Below are 14,210 nucleotides of genomic sequence, written 5' to 3'. Positions count from 1 at the left end.
GGAAAATGAGATGGTATCCCAATAATCAGGACACCAAATGAACCCATGGTTTGAGTCATGCCCAGAATGTGCTCAGTACTCAATAATTTCCCCAAAACTACCTACTGTGTAATGGGACTATGCTGATGCTAGAGAGATGCTTCTCCTGGGACTAGGGGAGATTCTCTCAGCACACTGAGCCTCCACTTGACCATCTCCGTGCAGTAGAGGACCTCACCTCTTTCTTAATAAAGGAAAGGAGAGTCATGTAGAAACTGTTCCAAACTGCCTCCTTCTCTCCTACCCCTGCAAACATCCCTCATAGAGCTCCATTCTTCCCTCCTGGCTTGGAAAATACAGTTACAAAAGGTCAGAAGAAAAAAAAAAATGCTTTATAAAACACATTTTAGAATGCATGTTAACACAGACTTAGAGAAATAGTGATAAAAAGAAGTCAATTTTGGTTCACTTCAGTTTCCCAAACTTATTTTGTGGCAGAGCCTCCTTTAAAAAAAAAATTAATTCATGTATGGATTAAACACCTCCAGGAAAGACTTTTAGATGGGATTTCCAAATGAATGTTAGCCTTTCAAACAAGACTGAATACTGTCTGAGGAAGAAATTACCCCAAGGTGGAGGGTCTGGTTCCCAATGCTGAGCTACAGTTCTTGAGGAGTCAATAGAAAAGGAGAGACCAATCCAGAGAACACCCCTAAGAGTTCTCTTTGCTGTGACAGTCTGCGATTCTGTTTCTCAGAACATATCACATAGTTCTGCTTCTGAGACAACCTAGACAAGACAAAGATGCATAGTGGGGAGAGGAGTTGGGTATCAGAAGACTCATTTTCATCTCGGTACACATTATTCAAATCTGGCTCTAGTTCACAATGTGTGAATAGTCAGCATGCAACCATCACTAGAAATTACACTAGGAAAACCAAATACCCAAGAAATAAACAAAACATAATTGTGTGTACCTATACGGATACAGAAGCACACACTTGTAGGGATACACATATAGAAAAACACATGCACAATATATATACTTGATTAACTAGGTAGGTATATGACTCTGGGAAGTAGTATAGTATAACAGATAAAAGTAGAAGCTTTGAGGTCAAACAAACATGGGTTCAACTTTGCTCTACTACTTAGAAGCTATGTGACCTTGAACAACTTACTTAATCTTTCTGAGTCCATTTCCTCATTTGTAAAATAGGGCTAATAATATCTACACGTCACAGAATTACTGTAAGAATTATATTACAAATCCCACCATTATATATAATTATAGTGCACCAATAAAATATGGATGATCGTATTACTATACAACAGGTACTTTTCTGAATATCTTATATATATTAATGCTCACAATATTATTATTAATATCCCTGTTTTAGGAATGAGGAAAACTGACACACAGAGAGGGTAAGAATTCACCTGTTACACAGCTAGTGAGTGATAAGGCTGGGGTATAGATGTAGGCAATCAAGCTCTTAATCACTAGGGTATGCTGCCTAGTACAGTGCAGGATTCAATGAGTCTGTGATATTCCTCTGGCAGACAGACACACACATACACAAATATACAGAAACCCTACACCTCCTCTTCCTCTCTAAGAGTCTGATGTTTTTGTTATTAGTTTATTACACAGTGCAGTTCAAGTGGGCAGCATGTGGACAGCAGTTTCCCAAACAAAAGGATCCTATGTGGCTGCTCAAGGAACAGAAAAACAAATTCAAACCTGAGAAATGTTAGTTCATTCTAACGATGACTCACAACCGCTATTTTCACAAACAGTCTGCTAATTAAACTTTCTTATGAACTCTGCTAACTAATTTTTCCAATGCATGGAGGAAAAATCATTCATTACAGACCGGAATCCAAAATCTAATATTAACAGCACAAGTAGGATCTGTGGCATTGTAATTTGATCAGCTTGAGCATTAATAACAGTTAGATCCTGATGTCTGAGAGAGTTAATCAGCTTTTGCTGAGATGTACGTAGATAACTGAACAAAACATCTGGAAGGCAGACTAGAAAGCAAAGCCAGCCTGTCATGGGGGGGTGGGGTGACTACTTGCTTCACCCTCCTAAGTCCCCAGCTTACAATGTCCTATCTTCTGGGTGACCACAGTAATATCCTGTACCGCTTTAACAACCTGCCAACAGATTAGCAGCTCATCTGACCTTACAACACTCCAGCCAGTATTATTATCCCCATTTAGTGGATAACAACCTAAGGGCACAGAATGGCTCCATCTGCTGAAAATTCAGGAGCTAGAATAAGAACTTGGTGGATCCTTCCATTTTATCATGATGCTACTTGTGAAAGTGGCCTAATTCTTGAAAGAATCTCAGAAATTATCCTGACATTTTCAAATACAGAACTAAAGGCTTTCATTAAGGATCGGCCAGGACCACCCAAACTGGGATTCATTATTTCTGCAAAATGCTGTCACATACGTCAACTAGTCTGAACTCAAGAGTACCAGCCAAAGAAAACTGGGTAGGATTTATCTTCCCTACTGTATATTGAAGAAATGGAAGTCCCCAGGGATAAAGTGACTTAAAAAGGCCACCCACTCATCTGTTAAGTGTATGTGGGGAAGGGCAGCACTTTTATTGAAGTCTGTCTCACTCTGGTTAGTTCAGTGCCATGTTCAGGAAGTATGACTGTTTTATGGAGCTCTTGGATAGTGTTTTCTCCCTTTGGTACCTACAAGGTGGTCTCTTATTGGGAAGGCTCCACTGACTGGTGAGGGGCTCTGGGAAGAGCAAAGGTGTCTGAGGACTGGCTCTGATTTCCACTGTCAGGACCAGGAAGTGAGAGTGACATTCAAGTTTCCTGTTTGTCATCCAGCTCAGGGTTCTGGGCCAGAACTCACTATGGGGACTCTTTCACACAAAGATGGAAGCAGAACACTGAATGAAGTTCCACCGTGCCCAACCTCAGGATGACAAGACTGAAGAGACTCAAGCCAGTAACACTTCAGTCAGGGCAGTGGGCAAGGAAGGCCTGCTTTGGAACACCTCCTTCAGCACCCTGATGGCGTTCCATGCTAATGAACAGGGACTCCATGCAAGCAGCTTCTTTGTGTTCCTGCCTGCCCTGACCATAAAAACAGGTCAATCAATCCAAAATGGGTCCAGGTAAGAAAGAAGATAAAAGAAAAGTTCCATGTATGTGATTTCAGGCTTCACATCCCATCCTGTATTATAGCTGGCAACTGTCTCCACAGTTATATACACAGCAAGAGCTAGGGTGAGGGTGTGGGAAGGGGTGTGGGGCTGAACTTCAGGTTACCACTTGAGAAAGGAATGAAGGTCATCACCATCCATTTTTCCTTTATGTAAAGAAAACCCAGGTTAGTTTATCTCTTACTTCTCAGATAAGTCACAATTTATCAATTTTCCTCTGCTTTCCTTTTACATTCTACATTCATTTTCTTCAGTCCTCTTTTTTTAAATTTAGAACTATTTTAATAATTAGCACTTTTCCATATTATTTTGTAGTCAATTCAAATCCTGTGTGGATCAAAGTAGCACAGAAATAAATAAGAAGGCAAAAAGAGAAAGCAGGACAGGAAGTAAGCACAGAAAAGAGAAGAAAACGCAAGGAAAATCAGAAGCTACATGTTCTTGACTCAAATCTTTGGGTTGCCCTGGCTTCATGTACAGAGTAAGTGGATTGCCTGTATCAGATTCCACAGGTTACAGGAGGCACCGAACGTAAAAGCCTCTGAAAACAAACACAAATTGCAGATATCTGGGATCATGAAGTATTTATGCTTATACCACCAGTAAAATATTTAATGAGTCAAGACGTTTGTGATGAGAAATTCCATTAGCACCCATCAGAATTAGACTGCTTACCCTTAACTAGCTGTATATCCCTTGTGTTGATGCGGCCCTGCACCTCACTAGACATTCAAGTTATAAAACACGAGCTGAACAGAAAAACTTATAAGTCACAGGAAACTGAAGTATATGGAAAAAGTCACGGAGCAAATATGTACCTGACCTCAGTGACACAATGATTCTCGGCTCATAGATGTCAAGGGAAATCTGCAAACTGTCACCTTGTTTGTGTTAGGTAGGGTTATTTATAGCAAAGTAGAAAGAACACAGTTTTTAGTGTCTAGCAGACATGGGTTCAAATCTCAGTTCTACTACTTATAAGCTCTGATTTTTTGGATAAATTACTTCTACAATCTAATTTCTGCTAAATTCAAGGCCAGATTTAAGTCTCACTCTTCTTTGATGCTTGTTCTGATAACCTCCTCTGCACACTCATTACTGATGTTGCTTTTACCTTCATTCTGCAGAGGCAGAGTGGTAAAGTAATAGACCATAGGCTTTGTAGTCAGACAAACTTAACCCCACACAGCAGCTAATTCTAGGCTTGGCTTACTCATCTGCGGTTATAACTATTGATCATGCAAAATATAAAGTTTTAATGAGACAGTATAGATAATATCCCAAGCCCTGTAGCTGATATACAGTAGGCATTCCATCAAATATCCAACCTCGTTATATTGTTATGAATACTTTTGTGCTAACTTTCCAATGATATTAACAGCCAGGGCCAGGAATGGTAAGACTGAACCTTGGTTAAAAAAACAAAAACAAAAACAAAAACAAAAACAAAAAAAACTCCTATAAAGCAGCTACGGTAGATGGATGGTGATATGCATCACAAGTGTGCCTTCCAGATCTGTGGGCTGATGGAGGGCCCTACGATTTGTCCTGGCTTTCCTCACTCATTGCCCCTGTAACAACATGTGGCACAAACTATGTCTTATCCTTTTTGATTTCTTCAAAGACCCTAATATAGAATTTAAGAGCAAGAAGGAAAGAGAATAACATCTATTTGGTCTGAGAGTGAAGACACTAAATAAATACTGTTGGCTGATTGATGTTTTACAAATGTAAAAGCCTTACACAAATATATGGTCTCTATCTGAGTTTTATCTTTTTTCCAAACTAGAAATATCTTCTCCCATCAAGGTTCAATTTTGGCACTGTAGAAAAAAATGAAAAAGCAACTTAAAGATCTTCACTTCTTATGAGGAATAAAGACAGATACAGAGTTCATCAGTTAAGAGCAGTAAGGGAGATGCGGAATGAGGGTGGGGGGCAGATTGAAAAAAGAAATCACCACTACCACACCTCTCAGAAGACAAGAAAAAAATGAATTTCCCATTAGCACATTTCAGAAAGCACTTTCCTCCTACCCTGAAGCTGATGAATTGCATTTTTAGATAATGTGTGGAAATTTCAGTTTGACATTACCTTCCTGCTTAGTTCCTAGTCTCAATCAACCAGGCCATTCTACCGAGAAGGGGGGAGTAAGGGAGTGAATGTGTATTAGGGAAAGAGAGGAGGCTGGGTGAATAGGGAATCGGTCTTACGAACCAGTCAGCTAAAGCCCAGAAATAGAAAATCCTTAAAATACCCAGGCCTGATTCACATCTTAGGTAAAAATCCTTTGAGACATCTCCCCTGGGATGTGAGAATACTTTCCTATGGTTATCCGAGTTCGGAAGCAGGGCATGACTGGCTTATTTGGAAGGAAAGACGGAGGGGAGGACAGTCAGGAGGCAAAAGGAACTCACACCTGATCTGTAATCCTGACCGGCATCATCCTGGGGAAAAGCTGTGTCGAGAGATGCATGATGTACCTGCACAAAGCATAAGCCTCGCAGCTCTGCTCAACTACCAAGTCCTAATTAGGAAGGATGGAAGGTCTCTGATTGCCCCTGATGAGTGTGTAAGAGGCACAATGATTACATGGTTTACTGTCTGCACTTAATGTTCTGACATTCTTCAAGCTTCCCTTAATAAGGCAGACCCCTATTCTATTTTGTAAAACCCTATTAGGCTGCCAAATCTTCACCATACCTAAAAATTTTCCATTCACCCCCAACAATAACCAACCCAAGTCAACAAATCAAAACTCTCTTATTCTTCTTTGTGGAAAATATATAAGATGACTGCAGGGAGGTAATAAATAAAATGACAAATGCAAATCTGCCTGATTTTTCTCTGAATGCAGGAGATGTATCACACTGCACCAAGCACATTTTCCAAATCAGAGCAAAATATGGTGATATGCTGATAAATGCTACCATCTCCTCCACTCTTCCCATCACTAACAAATATTCCTCTAATGTGCATGTAGGAAAAGTTCATTTAGCTAATCAAATCTTGGGATTTTCTTGGATATGCCTAATTGTGGCTGGGTTTTAACTATGCTTAAATCCATGGCAGCATCCGTTTCAATACAGTGCTTGTAAAATAAAGAAAAGGTGCACACAGTGAAGGGTATTTCAAGAAGGGAGAAAATCAAAAATTAAAAACCATTTCATATGTAGTCTTCCTTGTACAGGTAAACGGCGATCTGTTTAATTCAAACATTTTATTTCTCTAATGCACAGTGTGCTATTTTCCAAAACAAAAGATTCTGAACTCTAATGAGGTTTTCCTTGTACTGAAGGTTTTCATTCCCTAGGTACACAAGCCGAATTGGCTTGTAAAGGGGAGGGGTCAGCTTAATATTTGGGAGGAAACTGCCAGAGATAAACAATATGCTAAAAAGCTCACAGTCAGAGTTCCCATACTTGGAAGCTAAGTCACTTAGATGCAAGTTACTTGGATGCTTCCAAATTCAAATTTCTTAAACTGTAAAATGGCAGTCTTGAGGATTACCTGATACTCTATCTTCTAATCTCAACACAATGCAAGTGCTCATTAAACACTGCCTATTATGATTCTTTGAGAAATCCCTATTTACCAATTAAGTGAACTATGATATTTAAAGCATTTAATATAGTGGCCAGAATACCCATTAAGGCACATGAAAACATACAAAAGCTGCTGCTATTATTCTTATTTGTCTTTGCTAGGTGCCATAAGAAATTATGTCAATAAACAGCTGACCTCACGTTTCAGGAATGAATCAAAGCATTTTTGTATTTTAGGACTTTTCCAAGCTGTTTATTGTTTATGGTTATCTCAAAAGCATAGCCAAATTCCCTTAGTATTCTTATAAACCCAGTTCCTTGGAGTCATAGGAGGTAACTTACAAAACCCCTGACTCCCGCTCTTCTTGCCCTCTCCACCCAGCAGACAGAACAGTGTCAGGCCTCCTGGCCTGAAAGCTCTAACAGTCACTTTTACTACTGTGGTCCATGTCCTACATCTCACTTTTAGAGACACAGGATTATTAGCACTTGCACAAATTCAGAAATGAACAGAAGTTACCCCATGTCATCAGATCAAAAGTGAGCTAGTTCCTTTAATTAGAGATGTAAATCCAGATACAAAGGCGGTGACAAAGTATTCACCCTGATGTCCACAGTAGTGAAGAGTTGTTTTTTTTTCTTTTCTTATTCTACTTTCTCTACTGAATAATAAATATTAATTAAGCCAAATATCTGTTATAAAAAAAGAGAGATGGATTAGAGGTGGTGTTTCGGTAATGCCTTTGTCCAACTCTGCAACTCTAACCAACATCTTTTTTTTGGCATTTATTCTGGCAATGGTGTTTCATATCAGACCACTGCTTCCAAAGAGGCATGTTTCAGCTCTACTTCTGGTGTCAAAAGCACAGAAGAATAAAAAGTGCTTTTGATCTTCCACTGAAATTTTAGCTCTATTCCTTTGCCTTTCTTTCCTCTAAATCCTTACTCCATCTTTCTTTTTCCAATTGCTCCAGCTAACAAAGATCCTGCCTTTCCAACTATCCACAACACTTTTAGGGTCTGTCCATATGCCAGTCTCTCAATATATTCAGTTCTGTAAACAGCAGTGTGCAGATCCAACTACCCTGTCCTCAAAACCTCCCCTTAGAGCTTTTACTTGCCTGAAATGGACAGAAATCTACCCTTGCAAGTTACACTTCATGGACACATGGAAAGTGACAGCAAGTAAAATGTAGTTCTTTTTTTATCTCTGTGATGCTAATAATCATACAATGTGAGTAGGCAAAAATGCTTATTGTCCTTTACTGGATTTCTTTCTCTCTGGGAATTTTTCTCTGTTGTTTTCTCCCCTTTATTAATTTTGGGTGGGATGGTTAGATGATAGGCATTTATAAAAATGCAATTCAGCATTCTAGCTAAAGACACACTCTGAGTCACTCAGGCCCATCCTGGTAAAGCTATATGTATCCTTCCCTAAAATATTAATCATATATATAAATTTGGATTCAGCAAGCAAACTCAATGCTTACAAAACAAAACCAAAACCAAAAAGGCAACAAAACAAAAAATAAAAACAAATCAATTCTCTGTAGTCCATGGGAATAATAAAAATTCCCCAGAGGTTTGGTGTTCTTCGCCTGAGTTTCTAGGTTGCATGAATTCTGTGGGCCACACGCCACTGCTCTTTCTCTCCAGCAGCAGAGACTGCAGGTGGATGAAGGAGAAAAGCAAAGGACCTGACTTCCAATGCCATCACATGACTGTGGTCACACACAAAAGCAACTCAGGAAATGTGTTTTCTCTCCCTGATTCCTATATTACCCTGATAAGCATCCTTTCCCAAATAGTAAATGAAAATCTAATATCTTTGAGAAGACATTACTTAATAAGTAACAGAGATGTCCAAAAGCACTTGAAGGGAATCTTAGACCTGGCACTTTTTAGTAAATTCGTCTCTATCTTGAAGGAAGACACAGACTGAATTATATTCCCAATGGATGACAAATATGGTTATCTTTGTTTCCCTTTATACACAAAAGTCTTGTTTAAAGCCATGGTGCATTAGGCAGACTCTCCAGAGGATGGCCAGCAATCTCCACTGAAAGGAATAAAATGTAGTACTGGGTTATGGGATGGGGATTAAGCAGGAGTCTTCACCAGTACATGCTTCCCATAAAATCATGCTTTTGGAAACTCCAGACAACTCCCTGAGCTCCACCACCTGCTAATAACTGTTCTGTCTTGGGAAGTTACTTAGCCTCACTTAGGTTCAGTTTCCTCATCTAAGAAAATAGATAACTTATTTCTGTATTGAACAAAATAAGTTATGTCCACTGCTTACAAGTACTTAGCATAAAAGTGCCTGCTAATTGGTGGCAATTGTGTTCTAGTACCACATCACTTAAATTCATGCCCAAATTTCTTCAATGTGTTCTCAAATGGAGAATTCATCAATAACCCTCATCCAGGGTTATTGAAGTCCAGGCTGCTCGTAATGCCGTCAACACGGTCACTTCCTCTCAAGGGATTTGGACTTTATAGAAGACAGCCTCTTCTAAAAGAATCCATTATACTCTTTTAGGGAGTGGTTTGGGGCTGGAAAATCTTAATCTTGAATTCTTATCTTTTTGCCACTTCCCACCACCCAATCCTCCCACTGGATATTTAGAACTCCTTGTAAACTTCACAGGATCGAGATGCATTGAGATCTGTAGGAGGTGTTGGAGGAAAAGGGGGGACTGAGAAGTTAAAAATCAGGGCAACAAAAATACCTATGATGTCATTTACCCTGACATCTGAACCACCAGCTGAGGCCTTTCCACTTGCCTGGTGTGATGTACCTCACCTCTCCCACCCTGTATTATGACTTACCCCCCAAAGAAGGCTGCAGAGGGTCTTCCGCTGGAGCAATTCTCACTCCTTCCCCATCTCCCTGCAGCCCTGTCTCTCCCTCCTTCTCTGACTTCTAGCATAGCCAATTAAACCTGAACAACGGGTGGATGGAGGAAATATGCTGCATCTACGGAATGGTACAGCAGGGACCAGTTTCACTGTTAATTTAAAATGCTAGAATTAATTAGGTAGTGTAAATGAAGAATTTAATAAGCACTCTTTACAACCACAAGTTCTACTTTTATTAAACACTGCTACCAAATGAGGGCAAATATCTCTGGTCTCTCTATTTCCCTGCCTCATTCCCATAAGATCTATACAAATAAAAAAATTTTGCCTAAATTAAAAAAAAAATTGCATGATTATAAATTTATGCCTAAATTGTACTTCTGCTTTCAACCCATAAGTTCTTCTTTAAGCTCAGATTGCTACTGTATGTCTCTGCTTGTGCTGGAGAGGGTGCTAAACAAACCAAAGTTGACAATTTTGGTTTTGTATACCAAATTAAAGGCTGTCTTCGAAGCTGTCACTCCTATTCAAATACACTCGGTGAACTACCAAATTAGCATTCTTTCAGTAAAGGAATCTGCTTGTTTAAACATGTGTCTTTAGAAAACAAGGATCAACACCATGAATCAGTACTTTGCAAAAATCTCACTACCATTCTAAGGGAAATCTTCTGAAAAGGTGATTAATAATATTCACTAATATAGCTGGCAGAATCCCTATTTAGAAGGTAAGGCTAAATCAAAAATACATTTTCTATATAGAAGTGGGAGGAAGAATCATATGGTTAACTGGTTTTAATTTGGTTTGAATTATCATCCTATTATATAAAGATTATTCAGAAATCTAAACACCCGCTTTTCTGAAAGTGTAGGCAATTCTGTTAAAGGATAGATGTGCTCTGGGATAAGATCATTAAAGCCTGGCTGTGTTTGGAGACCTGTCCTGGTCACTCTCCTTGAGGCCTACTCGCTATATCCATAATAGCAACGACCTCCATTTTCAGAAAGATTCCTACAGAATAAGTGTTTTATATGGTGCTTAAGCCAGCCTCTCCTTTCATCTTTAAAACACTCCCTTTGAGATAAGCATTACTTTCCAATTTTATAGATGAGGAAATTGTGTTTGAAGGGTTATGTGATTTACATTGTAGAAAGTAGCACTGTTATTTCAGTTTTATGATTTTGCAAAATAATTTTTAAGGGGGGAAAAGTCACGTGTGAATTATGAGAATGGGAGAATATATATTTATTGGCACACATATACATTATAGACTTTGATTTAAAATCAAGATGTCCTATCTCTCTATTTTAATCATAGAGCTTCCTTTTAATTTAGGCCGGTTGCTCGTCAATTAAATCATCCAAAGAAAGGGAAACAAAAGTCAATACTCACAACTGACAAGCACTCGAAGTTGATGTGAATGGTTTCAGGAGTGGAGCACCAAAGAGTAGCAGCTTCACTGCCATCACTGTGTAGTCCAATATTTTTCTAAGAAAATGTTTTCACTTCCAACAAGATTACAGGACAAATGTTCCCAAAAGAATTATAGTACCATTGTCTAGCAAACATCAGGTCCTCAAAGAATAGTTATTAATTAGGAAAAAAATCACAATGTAAAAATCTCAAATATTGAAATTCTGTACGGTACTGTTTCACTTTCAAGTAAAAAGATCCTGACTTTTCAGAGTATCTTCAAAACACACAACTACATAAAATAAAATACTTCAAATGTAGATCTTTAATATCTCCCTCCTACTGCAGAATAGTTATATTCCAGAATAAACTGCTATCCTTAGGACCTATTTCTCCTCAGGGACAATGAGCAGCTGTGTCACCCTTTCATAGTCCCTGTGGCACCCTTTAAAACACTGTCTCAACACATGGAAGAACATTGGACACCCACAGACTAATGCTTGGGAAGAGAAAAAATAAATAAAACTACTGTGAAGTATGGGAAAGCAGAAGGCAGAAGTGGGAACTAAAGAACGGAGAGAAGTGGTGGCTGATTAAGAATAAAAGAGGATAAAACCGAAGGATCATTTCACATAATGTTGCCGAAGCTCCAAGATCTTCATCAGCTTCCTAGTCCTAGCAATCTGCAATTTGGTTTTATGTGGTGTACATATATGTATGGTGGTGTGAGTCTAGAACTGTGTGTCCATGCCATCCTTGCAAGCAGGATACATTATGCAGACACTCTGATGCACAGTTACACACATGCATTTCTGCTAGAGTCCCCATATCCAGTGGAACAACGTTAGCTGCGAGTCTCAAGTCTAGAATATGGAAGAACATACCTGTAATTTTATCTCTCACAAGTTTGCAGGATTCTATTTCGCCAATGCTCCCAAAGAGACTCCTGAATTCCTCTTGGGTCATATTCTGGGGTAAGTAGTTGACGATGAGGTTAGTTTTGCTGTCATCTGTAGCTGCCCCTGTCTGCATGGGAGAAGGACAGTTTCTGTTGTTGCTGGAGGGTCCATTGCTCGTATTGGATGTCGGGCCATTTGACACCTGAGGCTCCATGGTGCTAATTATCTAAACAAAAGTAATAATAATAAAAGAAGCCTTTTGAAATCTGAAAGACACAATCAAAGTCCTTTTAAGATTTTATTTTATTTTATTTTTTGAAAAGGGAGAGAACAAGATGAAGCAAGATGGAACAAGAGAGACTGGGTTGTGAACACAGCCAATTTAGAAGCATGTTTTTAACCAAAATGTTAAACTCCCCTTGCTATTTTTAGGCCAGCCCTTAGATTTTGAACACAGACTAGAATGCAGTGGGAACTCTCCCATTATTTTGTTAATGAAAAGCTAATTCCTGTTTTCATTACACAATCACTCTCAGAAATGTATACTTAAGCCACACCAAATTATAATTAAAATGTAAAGTAATAATCATGATTAAAATTATAGTTCTATTAAAGCTGAAAAAGCTAAATATAGAGGGCTACACTCACAAGATCAAATACAGTACCTGTTTATTAACTATCTCATAAAGTAAAATAACATTGAGTTAAGTGGGGCTGTTCCATATGGGAAGGGTTGAGATTTCTACTGATGCTTAAACACTGATCAAACTTGCGATTTCACAAGTACATGCTGGGGAGCTGCAAAATCATCTAATGATTTTTTTTTTTAAAATCTAGCCATTCTGCTGCTGTTTATCCCAGACCTGTAATAAAACAAAACAAAAAAGTTTTCTCCAGGTCTTCACCTTAGGTCCAGCACAGCCCAAGACTGTCCTCTTGCACATTACTTAAAAAAAAAAAAAGAACTTTCTCTGGATTTAAATATTTAATTGAACAAAAGATTTCCTTGGGTGTGTGAACTGTCTCAGGTAACATACAAGGGGGAAAATTTAGTAAGAGTCCCTGTCCTCAAGGAGCTTGTAGTCTCCAGGACACAAACAGGTGAATGGCTGGTGGGTATGAGTAGTGGTACAATGACCCCAGCTCACAGGATAAAGGCAATTAGAGAAAGTGCTGAGATGATGAGGCCAGGGCATGCTTCTAGATGGAAAATGGTTTTAAACTGAGGGAACCAGGCCATGAAGAAGCCCTGTACCGGATGACAAAAATGGAGAATCACAGACCTGTAGAGCAAAAGGTACTTCAGGGAATAAAATCTAGCTCAGTATTTTCATGTTTGAGATTAAGTCCAAAGACACCTGGTGACATTATCATTTCAAGAAAGTAGGGCAAAATCTGGGCCTGCACCCAGGCTTCTTGGCCCTATCAATCCCACCTTTCCATTCTATTTTATCACTGTCCCCTATTTATCTATCATATGGGTTCTGTCTCTCTGAAATCAATCATTAACTCCTAGGCAATGGAATCATGTCCTGCCACTCACTAGCTGTGTGATATCTGGCAAGGGATTTAAACTCTACAAACTTCAGTTCTCCTCATTTGAAAAATGGGAATAGTGCCATTCGCCTTGCAAAATGATGAGAAGAATCCAGTGACATGACATATGTACAGTGGCTGAACAGTGGTGAGAACACAAACACCATCACTGATATTTATTAAAGTCACTCTGCCAGTCAGTGACTTTTGTTACTGACACCTCACAAGAAGCAATGAGGCATATTCTAATATTTTCTATATCTTACAGATTGGGGAACCAAGGTGTAGCAGATATCTGATATACAGTAGATCCCATTATTATTACCCTTTGACAGAGAATTTTTTGGGGGGGTTAAGCATTTTCATTGAATATAATATACATGAAGTAAGTGTGTAAACCTCAAGGCTACAATTCAAAGAATGTTTATAAAGTGAACACAACTGACACCTGGGTACCAACTTTCACATCATGACATAGATTATGACTAGCACCATGAAATCCTCCTGTCCCTTCCTGTCATTTACATCCCCCCTCCTCAAAGTAACCATCATTCTGACTTCTAATCCACAGATTCCATTTACCTATTTTTGAATGTTTCCCTGTGTACTCTTTTGGTGCCTTTTCACCTGTCTGAAGTGTCATGCACATTGTTAGGTGTAGCACTAGGTTGTTTTTTTCCTATGCCATAGAAAATTTCATTGCATGAAAATGTCACACTCCATTTATCTCTTGATGAACTAGATTGTTTCTAGTTTTCAATTGTCATAGATGCG

The 14,210-nt window shown here is 38.9% G+C and overlaps 1 protein-coding gene across 11 annotated transcripts in view; it reads right to left on the bottom strand.

Annotated features, from left to right (window-relative positions):
• Nucleotides 1-14,210, bottom strand: part of ELAVL4 (ELAV like RNA binding protein 4) — an 85,375-nt gene that overhangs the window by 36,374 nt on the left and 34,791 nt on the right. For all 11 annotated transcript variants that reach the window (XM_079154804.1, XM_079154807.1, XM_079154810.1 and 8 more), the window contains one exon: nucleotides 11,886-12,126. In XM_079154804.1, the coding sequence (XP_079010930.1) occupies nucleotides 11,886-12,126 (241 nt within the window). The remainder of the gene's footprint in view (nucleotides 1-11,885; nucleotides 12,127-14,210) is intronic.

Source organism: Sciurus vulgaris (genome assembly GCF_902686455.1).
Source record: "Sciurus vulgaris genome assembly, chromosome: 1".
Taxonomy (NCBI): domain Eukaryota; kingdom Metazoa; phylum Chordata; class Mammalia; order Rodentia; family Sciuridae; genus Sciurus; species Sciurus vulgaris.
This window is presented reverse-complemented; position numbering and strand designations above follow the sequence as displayed.